Genomic DNA, 27,877 nt, shown 5'->3' with positions numbered 1-27,877 from the left:
CAGCCCACAGCGCTGCTGACATCGATCTCTTCCCCCTCCGCTGTACCGATCGGTACAGAGAGGGGGAGGGAGGAACCGGCGTCATAACATGACGCCGGTTTGTTTACAAGTGATCACTCCGTCATTTGACGGAGCAATCACGTGATAAATGGCCGCAATGAGCGGCCGTTTACCGTGAACCGCCGGGTCCGCAGGTCCAAGTCATGGATGCTCTCAAGTGCGCTAGAGCGGAATTCTGGGAAGACGTCATATGACGGCCTCCCAGAGTTAAACAACCGCCCTGTAGCCGTCATTCGGCTGCGGGCCGGTTGTTAAGTGGTTAAAGAGGAAGTAAAGGCACTTTAAAAAAAAAAATAATGCAACCTGCAAGTAAAGGCATAATGAGCTATTTGAATCAAGACCCCAGGGGAGATTATCTCAAATGCCCAGAAACCCTCTGGCTGGAATTGGGGATTTTGCAGCTAGAGGATAGCCGCCAAAGTGCCCCCCCCCCCCCCCCCAACTGCTGTCCCCATAGGGAGGTGCAAGGTTAGGCTGTGTCCTGCACTGTACCGGTCAGTTTATACACATGGGGGGGGGGTCACTGCCTTCCATTCCTCATTCCCATCTGTCTGGGGTGGTTAAGGCAGACATCCACCGTAGTGAACTGGTGCCTCCTTGCTCTAGCGAAAGGAGGATGTGGGCTCCTACTGACTCTCAGCCTTCCCTCCTGGGTAAGAATGCCGCCGCCATTTTCCCGAAGTTTGAAAATGATGCGGGTGCTTGTTGCCGCGCCCTCTCCGGCAGCCAAACACGAGCTACCGGGGGCCCAGGAGTCGGGGACGCAGTCCCCCTGGAAAGAACCGATGGCCAGCACCCCCATCTGAACAGCCAGGTAAGGAGAGGAGACAGGATAATGGCCCCTGAAGTTCTGGGTACACCACTGTACCCAGGGTCGTTCAGCTCTCAGGGGGGCTCTTCCAATTTCTGCTGCCCCCCCTGAGGAAAAGATAGGGGAACCCCCCAGGAAGAACAAGAATATCCTACCAGACCCAGAGGCTTCCTAAGCTTGTGGTCCAGCTCCCAGGGGGAGACCACCAGCCCCAGGCTTCGGGTCATTTGGAAAAAAAACAGTTTCGCTGTGTAGGGAGAAACACAATCAAAAACTGAGGATCAAGGGGAAGGGTGGGGACTTAAAACAGCTGTCGATTGATTGCGTTTCCTGTAGGGAGGAGCCTCTCATCTCTCAGGTGTGCCGTCCTGGAAGATGACTTGAGAAAAAAGGCCTCTCGGTGAGCTGGGAGTACGGGTATGCTGGAGGGGAAGAATCAGTTTTGTGGCCAAGAGAGGAACTCTATCTTTTTGCCAGAAGAAATCAGATCGCAGACCCATTGGTTGGACAGCCGAGAGGTCCACCAGGCTGCAAACTCCCGAAGGCGACCCCCCCCACCCGAGTTGCGGGTGGGGGCAAACCTTCATGCGGTAGCACTTTTGCTCGCAGACTTGTGGTTCCAGGGACACTTTGGTCCTTCAGCGGTCGTCCTGTCGGGTTGGGGGCGCTTGGTCGAGTCTCCGGATGGACGGAAAAGCCGCTTGTGGGTGAAAAATGAGGGCCCTTGCCTACGGCGTGGCTCCTTAGCCTTCCTGACCTGTGGGAGTAGCGTACTCTTACCACCTGTGGCATTTTTAATAATATCATCCAAAGGGGCTCCAAAGAGCCGGTCGCCAAGGAAGGGAAGATCCGTGAGGGCTTTTTTGGATGCCCGATCAGCAGACCAGCATTTTAACCAAATAAAGGTGCCTCAGCACCACTGCTGACACTGAAGCCCTGGATAACAGAGGGAGAGTATCCAGGGCCATGTCACAAACATACTTCAGCTTTGACATGCAGCTTTGAAGATCGGGAAGGGAAAAAGATTGCGATTTCGATTCTTAACGATTAATCGTGCAGCTCTAGTGTTGACATATGCAAAGCAGTAGATAGCATCTGCTACTGCCATAAGAATAAAAGAAAAAAAATTCCTATAAAGTAAAAAACGTACTACTAGTAGCCACAGGCACCATGTCTACAATTGCGCAAACCTATCAATATACCCTATATGGGATTTTTTTATTTTTTTTTAACAAAAATAAGTAGTAGAATACAAACTGGCCTAAACTGATGAATAAATTAGATTTTTTACATATTTTTATTGGATAGGTTTTATAGCATAATGTAAAAAATGTTTTTTTTTTCCCACAATTATTGCTTTTTTTTTCTGTTTATATAGTGCAAAAAATAAAAACCGCAGAGGTGATCAAATACCACCAAAATAAATCTATTTGTGGGGAAAAGGTGAATCAATTTTGTTTGGGTACAGTATCGGACTGTGCAATTTTCAGTTAAATTGACGCAGTGCTGTATCGCAAAAAATGGCCTGGTCATTAAGGGGGTTAAACCTTCCAGGGTTGAGGTCATTTGGATGTTGCAGTGCAAAGTTGGCCAACAGTCGCACAACTTTCATGTTGCACCAGTGTGAACTGGGCTTAAAGCGGGTTTCCACCCTAAAGTGGAACATCCGCTCATCGGAACCCTTCCCCCCCTCCGGTGTCACAGTTGCCACCTTTCAGGGGGGAGGGGGTTGCAGATACCTGTCTAAGACAGGTATTTGCACCCACTTCCGGGCATAGACTCCCACGGGAGTCTATGCCGTTTCCTGTCCTGGCACGCTGTCTGCTGGGACACACACGGGTCCCAGAGACAGTGCGGACCATTCTCATTGAGCTGTGCGACTCGCGAATGCGCAGTAGGGAACCGAGAAGTGAACGAGAATGGTGGCGGCAGCAGCCGAGAGCGTAGCAATCGATCGGTCTCAGCTGCCGACATCGCTGGACCCTGGGACAGGTGAGTGTCCATTTATTAAAAGTCAGCAGCTGTAGTATTAAGAGCTGCTGGCTTTTAATATTTTTGTTTCCAGTGGAATCCCCCTTTAAGAGTCGTATCAAAGTCGGAACTCCAGTTACACTGAAAATCTTGCAACTTTGGACTCGGCTAGTGTGAAAGGAGCCTTCATGTACGACTTTCATGCATCTTTAACCACTTGCTTACTGGGCACTTAAACCCCCCTCAGTCCCAGACCAATTTTCAGCTTTCAGCGCTGATGCACTTTGAATGACAATTGCGCGGGCATACAACACTGTACCCAAATTAAATTTTTATCATTTTTTTCCCACAAATAGAGCTTTCTTTTGGTGGTATTTAGTTACAGCTCGGAGTTTTATTTTTTGCTAAACAAACAAAAAAAGATGCAAAAAAAAAAAAAATCATGTTTTAATAGTTTGTTATAAAATTTTGCAAACGGGTCATTTTTCTCCTTCATTGAAGTGCGCTGATTAGGCGGCACTGATAGGCTGCATTGGTGGGCACTGATGGGCTGCATTGGTGGGCACTGATGGGCTGCATTGGTGGGCACTGATAGGCATAGTTAAGGCGGCACTAATAGGCACAGATAAGGCGGCACCGATGGGCACAGATAAGGCGGCACTGATGGGCAAAGATGGGCACAGATAAGATGGCACGGATGGGTGGCACGGATAAGTGGCACGGATGGGTGGCACGGATGGGCACTGATAGGTACCACAGATAGATGGGACTGATGGGCACTGATAGGTGGCTCTGATAGGTGGCACTGCTGGGCACTGATGGGCGGCACTGCTGGGCACTGATGGGCGGCACTGCTGGGCACTGATGGGCGGCACTGGGGTGCAGCACCTTTGAGGCAGATTTTGGGTGGCACTGCTGGGTGGCACTGTGGGCACTATGGGCACTGCTGGGTGGCACTGACAGGGGGGCACTTACTTTATTTCAGGATGGCACTGCGGGTGGCAGGTGGGCACTGGCAGGGGGCAGGTGTCCGTTTAAATTGCTGGCCGTGATCGGGACTGATGTCCCGAACACGGCCGCCGGCGATCGGCTTTTTTTTTTTCTCCTCGCGCTGTCAGCGCGAGGAGGAATACTAGCCGATTACCGGCTCCGTTTTATCACATGATCAGCTGTCATTGGCTGACAGCTGATCACGTGATAAGGGGTCGGGATCGACCCCTTACACGGATCGGTGATCAGGCGAGTCTCACGGACTCACCGATCACAGAGCGCGCCGCGCGCGCCCCTCAGGGGGCGCGCAGGCCGCTCGTATCCGGGATGACGTCAATAGACGTAGTCCCGGAAATGTGGGTCCGCGCTATTGCCGTCATTTTGCAATAGCGCGGTACCCAAGTGGTTAAAGAGTTCACATTAAAGTCTATGACCAGGGGCACAACTAAAACCTTTAAGGCCCCAGTGCGAGAAACCATGATGGGCCCCCCTGACCCCCCTCCTTCCATCCGACCCCCGGGCTTCCAATTTTGGGAGAGTGTCCACGGATATCCTCACAGAATTCTGTCTCCCGTATGCCGCCTGGGATGTGCATTTAGCGCAATCATGGCGGCCCTTTACCGTGGGATTAGCTGATCACATATAAACAGACTTGCTGGGTAGTGGCAACCTTTTCATCCCACGCTGTGTCTGTGTAAAGGCCCATACACACTATTTGATTTACTGCACACTTTTGTCTTCAGATTTACCAAAGCCATATAAAAGAGGTCAAACCTTTAAGCCCCTTGCACGCCATCAGGTTTTCTGATGATTTTTGTCTTCAGATTTACCAAAACCATGTAGTGCAAGGGCCTGCCTGATTGCATACAAATTGAAACTCCTAAGGTTTGACATCATATTATACATATTATATGGTTTTGGTAAATCTGAAGGAAAAAATAATCTGATAGTGTGTATGGGGCTTAAGAGTTTTAGTTTGTATGCCATCAGGCAGGCCCTTGAACTACATGGTCTTGGTAAATCTGAAGACAAAAATCTGCAGAAAATCTAATAGTGTGTATGGTATCTAAGTGTAAGGAAAGGAAAGGCGTTAACTGCCAAGAATGTCAGTAAATTATTTACACTGATAATCAGTGCTGCCTATTAGTGCCACCTATCAGTGCTCATCAATGCCACCTATTAGTGTCCATCACTGCTGCCTATTAGTCCCATCTATCATTACTCATCACTGCTGCTTATCAGTGCCCATCAATGCTGCCTACCAGTGCCGCCTATCAGTGTCCATCATCCATCAATTCCGCCTATTGGTGCTCATCAATGATGCCTATCAGTGCCACCTATCAAAGCTCATCAATGCTGTGTATCAGTGCTTCCTATCAGCACTGCCCATCAGTGCAGCCGATCAGTGGTCATCAATGCTGCCTGTCTCCGAGTGGAGAGCGTCTCTCACACAGCTCAGAGGCGACAGTTCTCTCTGCTCCCTGACGGGATGACACAATCTGCTCATTCTCCCCCTCCTATATGTACCGCGGGAGGTGTGAGCGTGTTAGCTTTACACTTGACTTCTCACAAAGCACACACAGGAGGAGAGAAGGAGCAGATGGGCTGTGCCATCCCGTGTGGGGGGGGGGGGGGGGGAAGCAGGGGGAATTGTTGCCTCTGAGCTGTATGAGAGATGCTCTCCACTCAGAGCTTTGGGACAACAACCCCCGCTGGGGCCCCCAACAGCGGCGGAATGAGAGGGCCCAGTCACAAATGCAACTTCTGCAACCCTGGTAGTTCCGCCACTGTCTATGGCCCTCAAGTTGCATGAAAGTCAGACCAAAGTAGTGTATGAACTACTTGGAACTGCACATAAATCATTGGAAAACATGGGGTGTGACTTGTCATGGAACTTTGATGGCTAAAGTCGCATGACAAGCAGCACAAGTGTGAACGGTGTGTTAGAGACCACCCAAACCAGCTCAACAGACTACCATGAGAACATTACACAATACTGTACGGGCCAAACATGGCCCATTACCTTCCTTGTGACATGATAACAACATAGGATTTCAGCTCTTTCCAATTCCCTTCACCTCATAAAAGTACCTACTAGGCATGACTGAAAAAAAAACATGCTGTGAAGCCACATTCCGTTACATAGCTCATCTACGGTATGACCCTTTCAAGCAGGCAAACAGCAGCTCCTGCGACCGTTGCAGGCCGTTCAAATGTACACCACCTCATATACGCCAGTTCAATGAGGTAATCCCGTTCACAGCGCCCTCTGCTGGAAAGAAAACGCATGTTTTCAGCCCCGCCTCATCACAGTTCTTGTGAATGAAACGTCACGACGCAGATTCGCGCCTGCGCCATGTCATTGTTACGAAGCCCAGGCTGCTGATCGGTGGGATGGAAGCCTCGTGCTGTGTGTGTAAAGGGAAGAGTGTGAAGTACCGCTGTCCCCGGTGCCGAGTCCGCTAGTAAGTACTGAGTGTGCGGTGATTGGACGCTTTCTACTCGACGGGTGGTTTCCCTCTGCTCTACTTCTAGTATGATAGTTTCTGCTGTATTGCCCATTCACACTTGGCACTTCATGTGAAGCTCACAGGAACATTGTGCGACTCCCATGCAGCTCTGTGCAGTGCGACTTCAGCCCCATTAATTTTGAACGGACTGAAATTGCACTGCACGTGCTGCACTACTTTCTGAACGTGTGGCAACCATGTTGTATGGTGCTTTTGTACCATGCGATCCAGCGTGGGCAAAGGCAACATGATTGGGTTGTCGTTAACGTGAACTGAGGGCAAGGGCATTGTGGTAACGAGGAACGTGGTTCTCCTGCATTGCATTATAGTGTGACCGGTCCCTAAAGCCCTGGTTCGCAGTGTTGCGATTTTGTTTGCCTTTCCGAACGCATGGAATAGCATGTCAAGTGAAATATGGCTTTCTATGGAGGTGGTTCACATCTATGCATTCTAAACTCAATACAGTTTCAAAAAGAGTCCTGTGGGTGTTTGGTGTGGCACCCCCCACCTGTCTGCCGGTCAGTCCTTAGTAAGGACGGGCTCAGGCATGTTCGCAACTCCACGTGCCCACCAGAAAGCTGACAGCTGATCTGTGTAGCCACGGATTGGGAAATGTCTCACTGCCTGCGATTAGTGCTGCGCAGTGTCAGCTTCCTGGTGCGAACAAGCCAGAGCCCATCCTTAGTCCTTACCCTGGATGTGGGCAGTGAGAGCAGCGGCCAGGTCTTTATGGAGTGTGAAGCTGATGCGGCCCTCTTCCAGCGTGGTTGCCCCTGTCCTTAAACGTGGTGGGCTTGGGGAAAGCTGCTCCGGTGTCCTCTCCTGAAGCAGCTTCCACAGTTCATCTCCTCTCTGCTCCTCCCGGCGCTAGGTGTCCATTAGGATTGCCCGATGATATGGCCAATCGGGTTTCATCCCCGCTTCCCAATTGGGCAGGAGGAGGATCAGTGTTGCAACAGCGAATATTCATTTTCTGTTGCAACACACCTGGGTGGGCTCCGGACGCAATGCGCTGCTCCTTGAGTTCACCCTATTTCGAAACCTTTTAGAGCCTCTGGCTATAAGCAGGTGCTTCAAAATACACCCCCCTGTCCATCGCCACAATTCTAATTCATGCACCTGATAGGGAGCGGCGATAGTGTTGGGGGGTGGTGCCCATGTGCCCGCACGGGCTGCCACTGCTATAACAATTGCGGTGCGTTAAACTGCAAAGACCAATGGTTGCCTACTCATCACTCATGCAACCCAGGAGTTTTTAGACAGAGGGTATCATTCCTCTAGTCTAGCACTGTTTCCTGACTCAAGTCCTCAAGTACCTCCAACAGGTCGTGTCTTCAAGATTTTCCTCAGATGAAATTAACCACTTTCAGACCGGACCATTTTGCTGGCTTAAGACCAGACCACTTTTTGCGATTCGGCACTGCGTCGCTTTAACTGACAATTGCGAAAGTCGTGCGACGTGGCTCCCAAACGAAATTTACGTCCTTTTTTTTCCCCCACAAATAGAGCTTTCTTTTGGTGGTATTTGATCACCCCTGCGGTTTTTATTTTTTGCGCTATAAACAAAAATAGAGCGACAATTTTGAAAAAAACGCATCATTTTTTACTTTTTGTTATAATAAATATGGGGGGGGGGGATATATATAAAAAAAAAAAATTTCCCCCTAGTTTAGGCTGACACGTATTCTTCTACATATTTTTGTTAAAAAAATTGCAATAAGCGATTGATTGGTTTGCGCAAAAGTTATAGTGTTTACAAAATAGGGGATAGTTTTATGGCATTTTTATAAAAAAATTTTTACTAGCAATGGCGCCGATCAGCGATTATTTTTTTATTGGGACTGCGACATTATGGCGGACACATCGGACATTTTTGACACATTTTTGGGACCGTTGTCATTTATACAGCAATCAGTGCTATACAAATGAATTGATTCCTGTGTAAATGACACTGGCAGTGAAGGGGTTAACCAGGGGGTGGCAGTGTAGGGGTTAAGTGTTCCTAGTGGCGTGTTACTAACTGTGGTGGGGGGGCTGGGCTTTGTGTTAGTGAACACTGATCTCTGCTCCAATCACATGGAGCAGAGATCAGCGTCGCTTGTTGCTAGGCAGAATGGGGAGATGCTGTTAACAACGGCATCTCCCCGTGAGACAATCGCGGGAGTCCCCGCGCCGATCGAGTCCGCGGGACCCGCAACCAGACTCACGGGGGTCCCGACCGGCATGCGAGTGTCAGAGCGGCATATAAAAAATGGACGTACCTGTACGCCAATATGCCTGCCCGTGCCATTCTGCTGACGTACATCGGCGTGTGCCGGTCGGGAACTGCTTAAGATGTAAAGTGAGTAATGTCCGTTTTAAGGAGGCTGCAGCAAACCTGAAAGTTAATGTAGATCTCTGCAGGGATGGTATTTATTGTGCTTTGCTTGTAAAAAATTGTTTTATAGTGATGTCCAAAATGAGATTTAGTTTATATTATTTTTTAAATTGCTGCATTATTACTCAAATATTAGTGTTTGAATAAATGCTGTTCCTCCCTTATTTGTTGTCTGTTATTTTTATTATTATTTTTTATTAACTTTTTTTCTTCTTTTTTTTTTTTTTTTTTTTTTTTATATACAGTTGTTCCTTAACTTGTTGCAAGACACATAAAGGTAATATTTGTTTCATGTTCTGTCTGAGTTTAAAGCGGCGTTTCAATCCATTTAAAAGTCAGCAGTTACAAAAAGTGTACCTGCTGATTTTTAATAATTGGACACTTACCTGTCCCATGGTCCAGCAATGCTCCGCTCCCCCCCCCCCCCCCCCCTCTGTGGTGCCGGTGTTCTGCCTAATAGAGTCCGCCCATCAAATGGTGTCCGCTCCGTACTGCGCATGCGCAGTACGGAGCAGACGAAGCTTCGTAGAATCTCCGAAGCTGAACGGCGCCTGCGCCGTGAGTGGAGGTGGTAGCCCCAGCATCCAAGCGGACATGGTTGTGAATTTTAGAGGGCCCCTCGCGGGCGAGCATCGCTCGCCACGCTTCGGGCTCGGCCTCGCTCCGCTCGGCTCTTTTTTTATTCTAACTCTATGTCCACTTGGATAGTGGGGATAGAACCGGGACTCACGGTGCAGGCGCCGTTCATCCTCGGCAATCTTCGGAATCTGTGTTCCTGTGTACTGCGCATGCGCAGTACGCAGGGGACACTATCTGATGGAGGACGCTATTTGACAAGACACCGGCACTCTAACTGTGGACGCCCGGCGCGAGCCGAGCTGTGAATGGCCAGGCAATCTTTTGGGACCTGTGACGTGTCCCAGAAGATTGCAGGGAGGGAGGGGCAGAGGTGAACTTCCTTTCCGGCGCCATAGAGGAAGTGGGAGCTGGGTCCCTCAGAAAATGGGGTACTCGCGCCCCCCCAAAAATTGACATGATAAATGTGGCATGTCGGGGTCACCAACAATTAAAAGAGGAAGTTTATTTTTTGGGTGGAACTCCACTTTAAAAGCTGTCCCACGTCTGTCTAATAAAGAGACTGAACAAAAAAGATCTTCAGCGGGAATCAGCGGGTCTATTCACATGGGACTGGCACCAAAAACATGCAAAAAAGGTAGCTTGGTATTGGTGAGAGGGTCCCCTTCTATAGCAAGTATTCAGAAATGCTAAATGAAGTGTATGTGAGGCATATAAATAATTTTAGGGAAGCACATTTATTACATTCAGGAATAAATATGTAGCACTTGTCCCCAAAGGGGACACTGAAATTTGGCTCTCCTGGCTCTGGATGTCAGTTACCTTCTTGGCAAAGCCACATCCTCTTAAACAACCAAGTCTGAAGGGTGAGTGTTTATTGTAAGGCTACTTTCACACTGGAGCAGGCGGGTATTGATGGTAATACATTGGTAGTTTTAGCGGCGCTTTGCTGTAATTTTAGCGGCTCGCTTTTAACCCCCGCTAGTGGCCGAATAAAGGATTAAATGCGCCCATGTAGTGAGTTTCAGCAGCGGTGCCCATTCATTTCAATGGGCAGGAGCGGTGTATACACCACTCCTTCACAGCTCCAAAGATGCTGCTCGCAGGAATTTTTTTTTTTTAACATCCTGCCAGCGCAGCGTCCCTGTGTGAAAACACTCTTGGCTTTCACACTGGGACTGCAGGGGAGGCGTTTTTCAGGCACTTAATGGGCACTATTTTTATCCCAAAAGCGCTTGAAAAAGCCCCAGTGTGAGACGGGTCTAATGGCGCACAACAATTCAACAGCCAACAGATGGAAAAAGGCAGCAATAGACACTTTACCAAGTATATGGAAATTGTTACAAAATAATATGTGATTACAAACGGACCAATGGCTTCACCTCTAATTCCTATACTAGGGGGGAAATGTAAAAGTAGTGGTCAGTGTGTTGGGGCCCAAATCCGGCGTTGGAGTGCTCAAATGTGAGTCCCACAAACCTGGGTCTAAGTTTCTAAATGGTGTCCCAAGTGGCAGAGTTTGCAGCTAGTGGCCTCTCACTGATGCAGATGTCTCCTCCTACATTCCATCTGGGGCTCAGCAATCCTAGCTGCAGTCTTCCCCTTGATCAGGCGGTGACACCAAACTTGACAGCGGCATTCACACAGACTAGAAGATGTACTCGACCATTTATCAAGTCATCCCATCCACAGCCTGCTGCATGTGTGTGCTGTACCATGCCCTCCAAATGAGTGCCTCAAGCCCAGGAACAGTTCTTTCTTTTCCTCTACAGAGCTCTGGTAATCCTGGGATCTGTAGTTCAAGAGAAACTACAGCACAGGCTCTGGGGACTACATCTCCTAGTACAGGGGTTGACAAATTTGCTTTGAGTTTAGGAGCTATTTTTTTTTTTTTTAGAGTGGTATGGATTGTCAGCTCCCGGGTTAACGCCACTCATTTTCACCCCCTATCCCTAACTCACAATGGAGCACCCAGTCAATAACTCCAATGAAACGCTGTTACATCAGGGTTATGGGCTGACCAGAAAGAGTAAGGCTGGCACTGGCAGGCACATGGAACTGCCAGATGGCATTGGCAGGTGACACTGGTTGGAACTGGCAGGTGGCCCTGGTTGGCGATGGCACTAATCACTGGCAGGTGGCACCGATTGGCGGTGGCAACTGGCAGTGGCACTGGTTGCTACTGGCAGGCACGTGCAGGTGGCACTGGCACATGGCACTGATTGGCAGGTGGCACTGGTTTGGAAGTGGCAGGTGGCCCTGGTTGGTGGTGGCACTAGTTGTCACTGGCAGATGGCACTGATTGGCGGTGGCACTGGTTGGTGTTGGCGGTGGCACTATTTGGCACTGATTAGCGCTGGCAGGTGGCACTGATTAAGGCTGGCAGGTGGCACTGATTGACGGTAACACTCGGCACTGGCAGTTGGTGGCAGGTGGCACTGATTGGCGGCGGCAGGTGGCACTGGCAGGTTTCACACAGAACACTCTGTTGCTGAAATGTAACAGAGGAGCTGTCAGAATTGAGCTTAATGTTGGAATGGCCGGGACCCTGCCGGGTGTGAAACTTACAAGTAAAAGAGAGGCGAATCTGTCAGAGTTGAGCTTGATGTCGGGGTGGGCGGGGCACGGCCGGTGGGCGGGAATCAGCAGCTATCAAACACCGGCCAACTATTGGGCTGCTTAAAAAAAGGGGCGGGGCCACATACACATAGCGGCCTGCCCAGATCCCATTGGCTGGTGTTTGATAGCGGCCGGGTCCCGCCCACTACGGCCGGGTCTCACCCACCCCGACATCAAGCTGAAATCTGACAGATCCTCCTCTCTCCGTTGCTTGTCAGCGGCGCCACACTAAGCAGGTGAAACTGAGCGTGGAGGAGGGAGGACAGCAGTCAGTGTTAATGCACTGCATGTCCTGGGGCATCAATAGTGAGTGGGCTGGTGGCAGCTTAGGTGCCAGTTTGCGATTTCTGGTCACATTGGCGACCTGGCGCCTGGGGTTTGTCGAGCCCTGTCCTAGTAGACTGTCCTTTGCCAGGCTACACAGAAACAGCATTAAAGCTTCCTTTTGTTTTCCCTTTTGCTTTTCTCTGGTTGTGCACAGCCCTGGAAATATTCAGTGGTTTGTATCTCTCTCGCAGGCTAGAACAGCTGCGGCACTGGCTGTATGTGTCTGGCTGCAGCATGTGATACTGTCAGCGACAGCCTGCTCTGTACAGGTTAATGGATGCACTGATACCACTTTTTTAGCGATGAGTACAAGTACAGGTGCCTTAAGTAATTACGGGTCCTGTGTACAGACTCCAGGCTCTAGCTAAAAAGTGTTTTGCCTGTCTGATGGCTAGCTGCAGCTGCCCCTGGTTGTATTTACATTCATCTGTCAGCAGGAACCCCGCTAACTCAATGAGTCATTAGTTGTTAACGAGTTGGCCCTTCTCCTTAACAACTGATAATTGCTGCATTCTTTTGTGTACATTTAATTTTTCGGTGGGAGAATTCCGTTGACAACTGAGCCAGAAGGTATCGGTGCATTTTCACGAGTAGCTATACTTGTGTAAATGCCTAGTATGGGCGCAACCCTACTAGAGCTGTAGTACACAGTGTGCCTTGGGCCGGGGCTATATATCTATCTTTCTCCCACTCCCAGCTAGACAGTTTTTTGCTAGGTGATGGACCTCTTCTCTCTACTGAGAAGAACATACCCTCTTTCTAGCAGGTTGTCTCTCTGATGATTCTATTGCGTTGGATCAGGCAAGTTATCATTCCATCTTATGGATTATAGCATGGGTGCTCAACCTGTGGCCCTCCAGCTGTTGCAGAACTACAAGTCCTATGAGGCATTGCAAGGCTGACAGTTGCAAGCATGACTCCTAAAGGCAGATGCTTGATCGGACTGGTAGTTCTGCAACAGCTGGAGGGCCACAGGTTGAGCACCCATAGGATAGGTTTTCTCCCTTCCCTGTTAAAGCACACTTTATCAGATCTGTTGGTGCTTCTTGGGCTTTTGAGCATCAGACATCTGTTTTTCAGATTTGCAAGGCTGCCACCTGAGCTTCTGTTCCTATTTGTTAAAGTGTTTGTTACCCTAAAAAAAATTAAATTCTGTTCCCTTAAAGCATGAATAACAGCACTGTGCTTGTGCTGTGTAATTTGGTCCCCTGTATCACCTGAAATACCTGGCTGATCCTGCCTGGTTATGCCCCCTCCCCCTAAACTGACCACAGTTTATTATGGATGCTGAGCCCTGACACCGTGGTCAGTTCACGTGCCTCCGTCATCCTCAGCTTTACTCTCTGCTCTCCTTTGCCCCCCCCCCCCCCCCGCTGCCAGGTCCATCCACTCCACAATTCTCCCCTTCTGTTGCTATCCTATCTATAGTATAAGTATGTGATTCCCCTCTGTTAAATAACTGTGTCCCTGTGCTGTCTCTCCTCCCTCCTCCCCGGCTGACGTTAGAGTTCTCGACCCCTCCCGCTATAGCTGTTGGCTGGGGAGAGAAGAGAGCTGAGGAGCTATGCCTGATGCTCTGATAAAGGTAGAAATCTGCATTTTTCATTTGTTCATTGACACACAGCTCTTCCTTAGTCAGAACCATAGGGTTGTATTGCCCCCTACTGGAGTAGGACGCTAGGCAAAAAAAAAAAAATTGTCTACGCCCATGGGCAGTCCTAGGTGATATACACCCCCTCTCTGCTATAGGTCTTCAGTTTTTTCTGCCTAGTCAGGAGTAAGGATCTAGTTCCCTGCTGGGATCTCTAGTCCTGGCAAATTTTATTTGTTTTCCTGGATTTTTTCTGGTGAGATCTGCAATTGGCTGCCGGACAGGGCAACAGGCTGGACACTTGATCTATTGGTCTCGCCAGTCTGGCCAGCGAGGGCGTGCAGACCGCAGCTACGTGCTAGGTTGGCCGCGACATAGCCCAACTGGATAGGGTTTCACACTGCGTGTTAATGTCTTGCGACATATGACTGAGTCTCAGCTCGAGTTGCAGCATCCCTCATGGCCGACAGCCCCCCCCCCCCCCCCCCCACTTTGGTTGTGAGGAGGTTCTGTCTGGAGCGGTGACCGTCTGATCCTGGTATTGTGAGTAAATGTCCCCCTCTCCCCTTGGTGGGTTTGCGGTGGATGCAGGCCCCTCCCCGGGTTGGTCGGTCCTGCGGGTTTCCCCTCTGTCCTTGCACCCTCTCTTCCTGGGGTGGATGGTCCCTGGTTGCTCCCCCTTACCCACTCCCTCCTCTATATGGGTTAGTGTGGTGCCATGATGAATCCTGGGGGATGGGGTTTACTACTGGTGGGCAGGGGGGTGCGTGACGCCAGGTGCAGCGCTTAATGAGTGGGGAGGCATTGGGCGGTCCCGGATCCTCTTTCAGGAGTGTTCCTGGGTTCTGTGTCAGCCTTGTGTAGCGCGGCCGACGCCCAGTTTGCCGCAGCTGGCGTCTTTTTTTTTTTTTTTTTTTTTTTTTTTTATTTTTTTTTACCCCTTGGTGCCTTTTGGACAGTGAGGATGATGCGCTGGTGGCTACGCACGAGAAGTCGCTGGTGGACACACTGCGCAGGTGTGCAGTTACTCTGTGCAGGTAACTTTTAAAATGGAGGATGCAGCTGCGGCACGGCCAGAGTTCCCTTATCCCTAAAACGTCCCTTTGCTGTCCCAAAGTGCTTTGATGTGCATTATCCCTTTGAGGAGAGTCTTCTGAAGAAGTGGACGATGCCATCCGGTCTCTGGATTGAACAAAGCCACCATGATTCAGGTTGAAGACTCTCCGGCTTTTAAAGATCCAGCTGACAGGAAGGCAGAGTCTCTTAGCCGCACTAAGTTCACTATTGCCGGTTCAGCGCTTCGACCGGTCCTGGCCATTGCCCTGGTGTCTCAAACGCAGACAGAGTGGGCAAAACTGTTGCGCCGTGACCTGGAGGGTGATCAGTTTCCTCCTACCTTCACTGAATTGGCAGACCAACTGGTCCAGGGGCGGCAGTTTGTCTGCGATGCCTCTTTGGATGCAGTTCCCTTGCTTTCTAAGCTGTCTGTTTCAGCGGTAGTGCTTCAGCAGGTATTGTGGCTGAAGTGTTGGACTGTGGACCAGGCCTCTAAAAAAACAAAACAAAAAAGCAAACAAAGCCCTAGCTGATCTTCTTTTTCAAGGTGATTGGGGCCACTCTGGATGATATCATTAACAGTGTCACAGGGAAAGAGTACTTTTCTTCCCCTTCGCAAGCTTGGTCCTTCCTTCTTGGCACACAGAGTTTTTTTTTTTTTTTTTTTTTTTTTTTTTTTTATTCCTTCAGGGTCCACTGATAAAGATTTTAGATTCAGACAAAGATTTCAGACCCCCCTCAGAAGGTTCCAAGCGACCCTGGTTGGGCAAACCGAGAGCAGGGTTCTCCAGCCTCCCAGATAAGGCTCCTTTTGGCATTAAAGTGCGCCCTCACCTGCAGCCCGGGTGGGGGGTATCTTCGCTGGTTTGCCCATGGACCTCTCTGATAAACGACATGTGGGCCCACAAAGTGATTCTGTCTGGTTACAAGATCGAGTTCCAGTTTTGTCCCCCAAGCAGATTTTTTTTTTTTCTGTCCGATCTGTGGCTTTATTTGGACCGTTCCTTAGCCCTTTGGGGTGCGGTGAAAGGCCTATTGCTTCAAGGTGCGATTTGTCCCAGTGTCGTAATGTTTCCAGGGTTTTTTTTTTTTTCAAACTGATTCTGGACCTCAAGGCCCTGAATCGCTTTGTGTGGGTGCAGATGTTCAGAATGGAGTCCATTCGCTCGGTGGTGGCATCTCTTCATCAGGGGGCCTTTCTTGCCTCTATCAACATCAAGGATGTCTATCTGCACATTCCGATATGTGCACAACATCAGCGGTTCCTCTGCTTTGCTGTGGGAGAGAAGCAATATTGGTTTGTGGCTTACCCTTTGGTCTCGCCTCCACTCCTCTGGTCTTTACCAAGGTGCTGGCCTAGTTTCTGCCGCTGCTGCTCAGCGCCAGCGGGGGATTGCTGTTCTGGGCTACCTTGACGACCACCTGCTGCAAGCAGAGTCCCCAGCGACTCTGTGGGGCGATGTGGAGATTGCTATTCAGACTGTGGCAGACTTTGGGTGGCTGATAAATTGCCAAAAGTCTGTGCTGATTCCAGTTCAGAAATTGGTTTATATTGGTCTGACTCTGGATTCTGCTCTGGCCAGAGTTTTCCCTCCGCAGGACAAACTCTAGAAGTTACAGGCGGCAACCCGCTTACTGCTGTCCAGCAGGTGGGTCTACCTATGGACTTGCATGCTGCTGCTGATAGTATCTTCATTCGTGGCGGTCCTATTTGCTCAGTTCCAAATGAGACCCCTGCAAAAGGAGATCTTGTTAAAATGGGTCAAATGTCCAGGCTTCCTTCCACGGCTCTTCGGCAGGGGAAATCATTTCTCCCTCTGTACTGGATGGTGGTCACAACTGATGCCAGTCTGTCCAGGTGAGGGAGGAGTCCTGGGCCTGAGCTCTGCTCGGGTAGCCTGGATTCTTCCAGCGTCCCTATCGACATCTTGGAACTGCGGGCGATCAGACTCTGTCTGGATCATTGGACGGATCGACTTCAGGGGCTCCCAATACAGATCCAGTCAGACAATGTCACGGCGGTGGCCTATGTCAACCACCAGGGAGGAACAAGGAGTGTGTTGGCGAGGCTGGAAGTAGCTGGCATTCTCCGGGGGGCAAAGCGTTTCATCCTGGCCATCTCCGCTGTCCACATTCCGGGGGTGGACAACTGGCAGGCGGATTACCTCAGTTGACAAGTGTTGGACAATGGGCAGTTGTCCCTTCATCAGGAGGCATTTCAACGGATATGTCTGTGTTGGGGCTCTCCAGAGGTAGATCTAATTGCTTCCCAGATGAACAGGCATATGCAGAGGTTTGTGACCAGGTCTCGGGACCCTCTGGCAGACGCTTCAGACACTCTGGTGGCTCCATGGGACCAGTTTTGTCTGATCTATGCTAGAGTTAGATTCTCGCTAAAATGAGAATCACAATTTTTTATTTATTTTTTGCTTAGAAGATGGCGTAGCATCATCTTTCACATCAAAACCCCAAAAATTGGGCTTACTCTACTAATCTCTACTTTAATTTATTTTTTATCATTCATTGATGTGTTTTTTTTTTTCCCCCAAAAAAATTGCGTTTAAAAGACCGCTGGGCAGATGCAGTGTGACATAAAATATTGCAGCAATTGCCATTTTATTCCCTAGGGTCTCTGCTAAAATATATATGTTTGGGGGTTCCAAGTAATTTTATAGCGAAAAATATTGATTTTAACAAGTGTAAGAAAAATGTAGACTTTAAGTGGTTAAACGTCCTGCATACTCTTGTGAGCAGATAAGGCTCTCCACTTGTCTGGGGATTGAATCGAGATCACGATTTTTTTCATGATTGTGCAACTCTAATCTACGCCTTTCCTCCTCTCAAGCTTCGGCTGTTATGCAGGATGGAGGTCGAAGGAGTTCAAGTCATTCTAGTGGCCTCGTTGTCACTAGTACGCCAACCTGGTGCGTCTGGTTGCAGATGCCCCCTGGCGGCTGCCTCTCAGGGAGGATCTGCTATCCCTAGGGCCGATCTTCTACCCTGCTTTACTGTCACTGGCTTTAACAGCCTGGCTGTTGAAAGCCAAGTATTGAAGTATAGAGGCTTACCTGTGTCAGTGATTCCGACACTACTCATAGCTAGGAAGTCTACTTCCAGGAAGGTATATCATCGGACGTGGAAATCGTACATTTCATGTTGAGTCAGTGGGGTTTCACCCACGTTTCTTTTTTAATGGCTCGGATTTTGACTTTTCTTCAGAGGGGCGTTGAAAAGAATTTGGCCTCGAGTACTATCAAAGGCCAGTTGTTGGCTTTGGCGGTTTTGTTTCAATGCCCCCTGGCTTTGCATTCCCTGGTTCGTACCTTCATTCAGGGGGTGCGCGTGGTTCCACCGTTGCAATCTCCCTTGCCACTGTGGGACTTGAATCTAGTGCTTTTGGTTCTACAGAACCCTCCCTTTTAAAAATTAGAAATGCCCTTGCTCACTCTGTCACAGAAGGTGGCTTTCTTGGTGGCTATCACTTCTGCTCGCAGAGTGTTGGAATTGTCATCGCTATTCTGTCGCACTCCCTACCTGGTGATTCATAAGGACAAGGTGGTTCTTCATCCTTGTCCTTTTGTTCCTTCAAAAGTTTTCTGATTTCCATTTAAATGAAGACCTTGTGTTGCCTTCTCTGTGTCCCAGGCCGCAACATCAGAGAAGAATTTTGCCTTGCACACCTTGGATGTGGTTTGGGTGATCAGGGTATATTTGGTGGCGGAGTCCTTTTTTGGAGGTCAGACTGCCTGCTATGCCGCGTACACACGTAGCAGACTATCAGGCGGACTTTCCGAACGAGCTACCTGCCCACACACGGTACTTTTGCGGTGGACTAATACGGCGTACTAAGTCCGCTGGACTACCCGCCGTACTTTTGAAATGAACGGACTCGCCCACACACGCGGAGGAAAGTCCGCTCATTTTGAACGCCTCTCCAGGTAGCCCTGGCCAGCGAAGGAGGCGTCGCTGGCCCCGTCACCTGGTATAGACTTAAAGGGGAATCCCTACGAAAGCCGGGGAAGAAGAAAGCCGGACTCCTCCGCTAGTGAAAGAGCTAGCAAAAGAGCAGAAGATAGCGGAGGAGTCCGGCGAGAAGACCCCCGAAGACGGAACTTGTGTGTGTGTGTGTGTGTGTGTGTGTGTGTGTGTGTGTGTGTGTGTGTGTTTTTTTTTATTTATTTTTTTTACTTTTTTTTTTTTTTTTTTCCCCACAGGTGAATGGGTAGGGGTACATTGTACCACATACTCATTCACATAGGCTGGGGGGCCGGGATCTGGGGGCCCCCTTATTAACCTCCCTGGCGGTATGATTCAGTCTGGATTTAGGTGCTGAAAGCGGTACAATTATTTTGCATGCAAATTTGGCGTCTTATATTGTAATTCTTAGGAATAACTCTCTTTAAATATGTTCAAACCAGAGTCTAGCAGACATCCCGGGTATGATAAAGTTTATAATATAATAAAGAATAATAAAAAATATTCAATAATGTAATCAAATCCTAAAACAGGGCAGGGCACTGCACAGACCACTAGGGACAAAGGGGGTGTGTAATTTTGTAATACAGCACTGTAATCTGTAAGATTACAGTGCTGTGTGTGTGTTTTGTGTACTTTTACTTTTTTTACTTTTTAATTTGCCGCCGTTCTCCGGTCCCGTACGCCGTAACGTCGCAGGGAACAGAGCTCGGTGGCATTCGGCACTGTGAATCTAGCGGAGGACAGCTCGATCACACAGCACGGTGGACATCGCTGGATCCAGGGGACAAGGTAAGTAAGTCTCACTGTGTCCTCCCCTGCATCCAGCGAAGCGATTCCGAGTCTGGCTCGGGGGTTACCGCTCCTATCAGTAAATTCCTAACCCAAGCCAGACTCGGGATTACCGCTAGGGGGGTTAAAGGGGGCTCACGGATTCCGATAAGCCCCCCCGCCCGCAGACCCCTACAACCAACGGCCAGGGTTGTCGGGAAGAGGCCCTTGTCCTCATAAACATGGGGACTAGGTGCTTTGGGGTAGGGGGGCCGCACCCCCCCATGTTGAGGACACGCGGCCTGGTACGGCTCAGGAGGGGGGGGGGGGGGGGCGCTCGCTCATCCCCACCCCCTTTCCTGGCTGGCCGGGTAGCGTGCTCGGATAAGGGTCTGATATGCACCTAGGGCGGCGTAGGGATTCCCCTTTAAGTCCATACCAGGTGACGGGTGCGAAGGAGGCGTCGCTGGCCCCGGCTACCTGGAGACGCGCTCAAAATGAGCGGACTTTTCTCCGGGCGGGAAAAGTCCATTCATTTCAAAAGTACGACGGACTGGCACACACACGGCCATACTGTCCGCCGAAATGCGACTCCGCCGGAGCCTACACATGGGCGGACTTGAGTCCGCCTGACTTTTCCACCAGATTGTTTGATCGTGTGTATGAGGCATTAGTGATCGCAGACAGGCCAAAGAAGGGGCTGTCTGCTTCCTCGCAACCATTTCTAGATGGATCAGACATACTCGGGCCTAGTCTGTCAGGGGTTCCTCCCTTCCCAGTGAAGGCGCACTCTACTCGGGTGCTGAGTGTCTCCTGGACCTTCCGTCAGGTGACGCAAGTGTTGCAAGGCAGCCACCTAGTCGGTGCATGCTTGTTTTTCCACCATGAAGGGGTTTTCTTGTTGTTCATGTTGGGTGCTTGTTCTTGTTGAGCTCCAGGTTGTCTGGTTGGCCTGTTTTTGTTTGTTGGCTGCCCCGCCCCTCATGTTTGGCACTGATTTGGGAGATCCCTATGGTTCTGAATAAGGAGGTGCTGTGTCTGTCAAACGAATGAGAAAATAGGATTTTTGACTTACTGTAAAATCCATTTCATTGGCAGACACAGCACCCACCCCTCTGTCGTTTTTAATGCTTTTGACACTGCTTGTGACAAAACTGAAGGCCTATAGTGGGGGGGGGGGGGGGGGTGTATATCACCTCGGGCTGCCCATGGGTGTAGCCAAGTCTTTTTTTTTTCTGCCTAGTGTCCTACTCTTATGGTTCTGAATAAGGAAGCGATGTGTCTGTCAATGAACTCAGAGAAACAGATTTTATTGTAAGTCAAAAATCCTAATTATTTATACAGCACGGGGACACATAAGGTTATTTAACAGAGAGGCTGGCTTGGGTATACTATAGTGGCTTAACAGCCAATTTAAATTCTACCAGGTGGATGTTTAAAGAGGAAGTAAACCCTGATGGGTTTACTTCCTCTTTCATTCCCTGTAAAGGCAAAGCATAATGGACTACTATGCATCGCATAGTAGCCCATTATGTGTCACTTACCTGACACAGGAGCCAGCGAAGTCGCCGCTGTCGCCTGTAGTCCGCCGCATCCATCTTGCTGGTGGCGTCTCGCAGCTCCGCCGCTGTCATTCGGCGAAGCCGCGATGACGTCACTCCCGCGCACGGGAGTCGACACGCGCGGCAGCTCCATTCTTGGAAATGCCGCGCTCAGTGCGCCTGCGGTGCCCGTTTTCGGGCAAATATCTCCTAAACCATATAGGTTTAGGAGATATTGCTTGGACCTACAGGTAAGCCTTAATCTAGGCTTACCTGTAGGTCAAAGTGGTTTGTAAGGGTTTACAACCACTTTAAGGCTGGCTGTCAAGCCTTGCTTGACCAAATTGTCATGTGGGCTGGTCGGCATGATGATTCAGTTGGACTGCTTTTGGATGGCCAATGGTTAAAGATTAATGATTCTGTGTCCCATTTTGCCCCCTTTTTGCTAAAAAAAATTATGCTAGCTGGGAGTGGTAGGGGAATATACCTGCAGCCTTTTTTTTTTTTTTTTTCTGTGTCCAAGCACCTGAAATCTGCTGCCTATTACCCATGGTAAAGACTAATTGTCTTGTGTACTGTACTCCAAGAAAGGGCTTTTACTAATAAATCAGACATTCTATTTTCCTCTGCCTGTGTGTGAAGTTGCATTAAAATTGAATTTTCTTCACAGTGTAGCAAAAACAGTACCGAAGAAAATGCATTGTGCTAATTTCACTCAGCTGCAGACCACTGATCTACCTGTGTAAAGCAAACCTGAGCAGTAAAAACATCACTTGCATTTAAGCCCGCCCCTTCTTTCAGAAGCACAAACATACTTTCCTTTTGTTGACTGTAGAGGCAGTGGATCAATGAAAATGTGATGCAGGGATAAATCACGTGTTTACTTGAAACCCCTAAAATACATGATTTCAGAGGTTGGAGACATCCAAATATCCATGTCTGAGATTTTCGTTTAGAAGATCTGAATTGACTCCACATTACTTGTAACATTTGGCTTACCAGCCAGGCTGGCCACTCTATGATTGAGCGTGATTAAGGCTGGGTTCACATTGCAGCGATGCGGGAACGCCGCAAATCCGCTGCGGGTTCCCGCATCGCATACCTCCCGGCGGCAGTTCACACTGCCCTATGCAAACTGCTGGGAGTGTCAGTGAAACGTTAATGACACCCCCAGGTCAGTTCGCATATCGCAGTGCGATCTGCAAACTCCGACAGGAATCAGATCGCATGGTGTGAACACCCATGCGATCCGATTCTGCTGCGGACCAAAAAAAAGGGTCCTGTGCGAGTTTGGGCCGGGTGCGATGCAAATTCAGCCATACTATCTGTATGGCTGAACTCGCATCACACAGACATCGGATGTGATTTGCACTGCAGTGCGGTGCGAATCACATCCGATTCTCGTCACCGCTGCAATGTGAACCCAGCCTTATACAGAAAAGAAGGGGGCTGCTGAGCAGTAACATTGCTCTAATGTAGCCAAATTTGCTAGCTTCCTAGTATGCATTCAAGATTTACCTTGATGACCACCCTGGGGGTGGGGATGCAATTTTTAATACAGTTTCTTGCTGTAGATGTAATTAAACATCTTCATTGACATGTGCACAGCTTCGTAGTTTGACTTTTGTTGAATCTTGGAATACGTTTTTGACAGGTCCAATTGAAAAATGTATAGCTTCATGTCCACCTGATTATGTATTGATGTTTTGTAGAGACATGCGTTCCAAAAGAAGCCACAGCATCGACAGAAGCTTCATTCTTGGCAAGAGGTGAATCACATTGGAACAAAGGTAATCATGTTGTAAAATTGTTTTTGTTTACAAAACAGAGACAGTACCAGGAGCAAGGCGAAGTTGTGGGTTCACAGTATTTTTTGGGTCCATCCCAAAAGTGCTATTTCATTATAGGTAGAGTCCGAGTAAGTCTGGGCCTCCTGGTGGCTTTCTTATATCCTGGTAAGATCTCCCTGTCATGTATTATGGTGCTCTTCCCACTTTTTTTTTTCTTTTCCTCACAGATGTTTTAGTAAGGCTACTGTAGTAAATACAGACTGCAAAATTTGGTGTTCAAAGCAAAAGCTATATTGAGAGAACATAAAGTAAGATGCAATTTTAAAGCTGATCTGTGGGCTCTACCAGGTATTGACACAATATATGGATTATTGAGCCTATTTTTGAATAACCTCTGAAGCAGGTAAGAGACGCAAAGGGAAGAAAGTTAAAAAATTTTATTTTATTTTTTTCCGTCTTGGATCAGCTATATTCTGTAAGCTAGCGGGGAGTGATTCAATTTCCTTTAGATTTACCTTTTTAACTATGTAGTGCAAGGGCCTTTCTGATCACATACCATCTTAAAGTGTTTAGGTTTGACCTCATTATATGGTTTTGGTAAATCCTAAAGGAAAATTGTACAAGAAAATTGTATGTGTGGCCAACGTTAGTGGTTTTTAGTACTGAATGTGGCACAATGTGTGCGCCAGTTATCTCTCTTCTGATGCCCAGATCTTTTTCACTAGTGAGCATATATGTGAAAGCTTGTCAGGAAGTGGTTAGGCTTTGCTGGTTAACCATAAAGGCAGTGGGAGTATTTATTTTCCGTTTTAATGAGCCTTTATTAACACCTAATCTATTCCCCAAGATGTAATTGGAGGTCGACCGATTATGGGTTTTTCTCTGGCCGGTGCTGATATTTAGAAATCGCAGCAGCCGATTAATATGATGCCGATTTTTTTTTTTTTTTTTTTTCTCGCTTCATCTCATAAAATCTAACAGTTGGACCCCTTTCAGATGGGCATTTTTCTGGCACTTTGGGAATAAAAATAGTGCCTGCAAAACGGCTCCCCTACAGTCTGTGAAAGCCCAAGTGCTTTCACACTAAGACGATGCGCTGGCAGGATGTTAAAAAAAAAAGAAAAAAAAAAAGTCCTACAAGCAGCATCTTTGGAGTGGTGTATGCCGCTCCTCCACAACTCCTGCCCATTGAAATTAATGCGCTACACGGGTGCATTTAAGCCCTTCATCGGCCGCTAGCTGGATTATAACCTCGCTAGCAGCCGAATAGCGTCACTAACATTACGGTAAAATGCTGCTAAGACTAGCAGTGTTTTACCGTCAATGCCTGCTCGCTCTAGTGTTAAAGCAGCCTTAAGTAATTAGCGATACAGAAAATTTCTTATATTTAAACATTAAAACTAAAACCTTCTGGTCAGTTCATTTTATATGTATAATTTGGATTAAAAAAACAAACTATATCTTAAATAGAGGTCGACCAATATTTGGTGTTTTTTAATTGGTATCAGCCCATTATAACTTCAGCAAGACTTGCAAAAGACTTCTGTAATAGAAGTCAATGCAAGTTGCCTGAATTCTTTAGTGCCCGTTCACACAGGGGCGACAAGACTTGCAGCGCGACTCACAGACGCGTCCTGCACACGACTTCAGCAGCGACTTGCAAAACGACAACTGTATAGAAGTCAATGCAAGTCGCCTGAAGTCGCCCCAAAAATAGTACAGGAACCTTTTTCTAAGTCGGAGCGACTTGAGTCGCTCCTATTAGAACGGTTCCATAGTACAGAACGGAGCGCGACTTGTCAGGTGACTAAGTCGCCTGACAAGTCGCGGTAGTGTGAACGGGCACTGAGTGGAGTGACTTCTCCATTCTGGGCAGTCTACCAAGAAAAGATCAAAGAGATACAATGTTTCTTCTTCAATGAACTAAGCTGTGTGGAGGCGTTCTTAGTTTAACCATTTAAAGACCAAATCTTTTCTGACACTTGTTGCTTACAAGTAAAAATCCTGTATTTTCTGCTAGAAAATCACTTGAAACCCCAAAAACGATATATATTTTTTTTAGCAGAGACCCTAGGGAATAAAATAGCAGTTGTTGCAATATTTTATGTCGCACAATATTTGCGCAGAGGTCTTTATGATTTAAAGAGGGAGTCCTCGTGTTTTTTTTTTTTTTTTAAGCCAGCAGCTACAAATACTGCAGCTGCTGACTTTTAAAATAGTGACACTTACCTGTCCAGCGTGCCCGCGATGTCGGCACCCGAAGCCGATCTCTCGATCGTCTCTCGGGTGCTGCCGCCGCCATCTTGGGTATGGGAATCAGGAAGTGGAGCCTTTCAGCTTTATTTCCCGGTTCCCTACTGCGCATGCGCGAGTCGCGCTGCGCAATAAAGATGGACCCGCTGCCTCTGGGATCTGTGTGTTTCCCAGCAGGCAGAGGGGGACTTTCGGAAAGGGGCGTAATCTACGCCCCTTTCCGCAGAGAGCTATCCCGGAAGTGGGTACAGATACAGGTACCTGCACCCCCTTCCCCCCTGAAAGGTGCCAATTGTGGCGCCGGAGGGGGGGAGGATTCCAATGAAGCGGAAGGTCCACTTTAGGGTGGACCTCCGCTTTAAAAAAAAAACAAAACAGTAAAGTTAGCCCATTTTATTTTTTTTTTTATTTTTTTTTCCCATCTAGAAGTTTTGATTACCTGTTGTTTTTATTTTTTTTATTTTTTTGTTTTTTTTTAAATCTAAATTATACATGTGAACTGATTGGAGGTTTGTTTTGTTTAATAAATGTTTAAATGTAAGAAATGTTTGGATGAGAAAAAAAATGGGCTAAATTTTACTTTTTTTTTTTCATTAGTGTATTTTTTCCAAAAAAAGTGTGTGTGTGTGTGTGTGTGTGTGTGTGTGTGTGTGTGTGTGTGTGTGTGTATGTATGTATGTATGTATGTATGTATATATATATATATATATATATATATATATATATATATATATATATATATATATATTCCTTCTCCATCTACAATATATCTATCTCTCTCAGAAAGGAGACAAGTCACTCCATGGAAGTCTTTACACGAATTCTATTGACTTCTATCACAGAAGTCATTTGCAAGTTGCGCTGAAGTTTAAATCGGCCTTTTTTATCAGCACAATCGGCCGATGCCACTTAAATAAAAACGCCAAATATCGGTCGACCTCTAGAAGTAATATTAAAATTCAACAAGGGAAATTGAGACTCTAAAACTTCTGTGAAGAAGTACATAGAAGTTTCCCTGTTAGTCTCTAAGGAAATGGATACGCCAGGGCATGGCAAATTTCCTTTGAAGTTAGGAGACGGGTGTGTGAGTGCTTTTTTTTTTTTTTTTTTTTTTTTTTTTTTTTTTTTTTCTCTTCCTTTGCTATATGGCACTGCACTACTTGCTACTTTACTGACAATTGCGCGGTCATGCAACACGTTTTCTACACAAATTACATTTTATATTGTATTTTTTTTCTTTTCACACACAGTGGTGGTATGTGATCACCACGGAGGTGTTTTATTTTGATTTAATTTTTTTTGAGCTGTAAATGGGGAAAAAAAGACCAAAAATACTTTGCTATAAAACATATGCAATAAAAAATTAAATTTCTTCCTAAATGTATGCATTTATGGGGGGGGGGGGGGGCAATTGACAGTAGCCCACCGCTGGTTGACTTCTCCACCAGATGAAGCCTTGGTGTCCCAGAAGGCTGCCTGTGTGGGCTCATATGAGGCGCTTTCGTCTGGGCGTCGGCGGCTTTACCATCATTTTAGCGACTGTATTCGGCCGTTTTAACCCCGCTATCGCCCAGAAAAGTGTTAAAACCGATCGCAAATGCATCTTGCGGTGCCCATTGATTTCAGTCGGCAGGGGCGCTTTAGGAGCTAAAGCGCCTGAAAAACGCCTCCAGTGTGAAAAGGATCTTGGTCTATAAAGGTTTGAAGTCTCCATATTCCCTGACTCCCTCAGTGATTAGGGCATGGAATGTGACTCGTGGATTGAGGCCGTCTGGTTTGAACAGATTTTCCCCCAATCTACCGCTGCGGAGAAATCCCAATTTTATGAAAACCCAGACCCTGTAGTTTGGACTAACTATGGAGTTAAAAATTAACATCATATTGTACTAAACGGCATCCTCATGTCATTCAACGACCTAAAGGAACGTTGCGCCCTACCCAACTCGCACTTCTTTAGATACATGCAAATGAGACATGCTTTCTAGTCTCAATTTGGCAGGGAGCCTCTGGACCTTGAACCTAGCAACCTAGGACTACTGATGCGCAGTGACTCCTTAGCTAAACCAGTCTCTAGTACAAGGACCTCTTCCAAGAAATGGTCCTGTTGACAGAATCTTGCAGAGGAGCTTGGGAGGCTGGACAGAGACAACTGGGATGAGGTGGGGGACTGCATTTCAATACCTAGTCTCTACCAGAGATCATTTTCTTTACCTTGAGGAGGGATATAAGAGGGATATATACCCCTCAGACTCCTACAAATACAGGCTTCTTGCTTGTAGTCAGTCTTCACTTGGAAATGTGATATCCTAACTACCAAGGCCTGAGGTGTGCCTTGGCCCAGCTGGTCAGTATGCCTGAAAGAGGGCAAAAAGACACGAACGTAGGTGATGGGGAAAGCTTGATGAAGGGTAGGTAACAATCCATCTAGTAGAGTAGCACACGCCCGGGTGGCTTCAGTTGAACCTTTAGCCACTACTAGGGCTATAGGAACTTTTCTCACCTTGTTTTATGCTAAAAAAAACAAAAACAAATTATTCTATTGGGAAAGAGTTTGTCTACCCCAACTTTGGAGGCCTGGAACTCTGGTCAACAAAGCGGTACCGTTTTACAAAGCTACTTATTTGAACAGGGGGGCTTTGGCCAAGTTTGACTAGGTCTG

The 27,877-nt window shown here is 47.8% G+C and overlaps 1 protein-coding gene across 2 annotated transcripts in view; it reads left to right on the top strand.

The window, feature by feature from the left end:
- Positions 1-6,139: 6,139 nt before the first annotated feature.
- ZNHIT3 (zinc finger HIT-type containing 3) overlaps positions 6,140-27,877 on the top strand; it is a 29,814-nt gene continuing 8,076 nt past the window's right edge. Inside the window, exons 1-3 of one of the 2 annotated variants that reach the window (XM_077481101.1) lie at positions 6,140-6,297; positions 8,965-8,996; positions 22,888-22,965. In XM_077481101.1, the coding sequence (XP_077337227.1) occupies positions 6,155-6,297; positions 8,965-8,996; positions 22,888-22,965 (253 nt within the window). In that variant the 5' untranslated portion in view covers positions 6,140-6,154. The remainder of the gene's footprint in view (positions 6,298-8,964; positions 8,997-22,887; positions 22,966-27,877) is intronic. The other variant, XM_077481102.1, reaches the window with a different exon arrangement.

The sequence above is a fragment of the Lithobates pipiens genome, unplaced genomic scaffold, assembly GCF_037356315.1.
Source record: "Lithobates pipiens isolate NorthernLeopardFrog02 unplaced genomic scaffold, aLitPip1_a1.2 Scaffold_16, whole genome shotgun sequence".
Lineage (NCBI taxonomy): Eukaryota > Metazoa > Chordata > Amphibia > Anura > Ranidae > Lithobates > Lithobates pipiens.
This window is presented reverse-complemented; position numbering and strand designations above follow the sequence as displayed.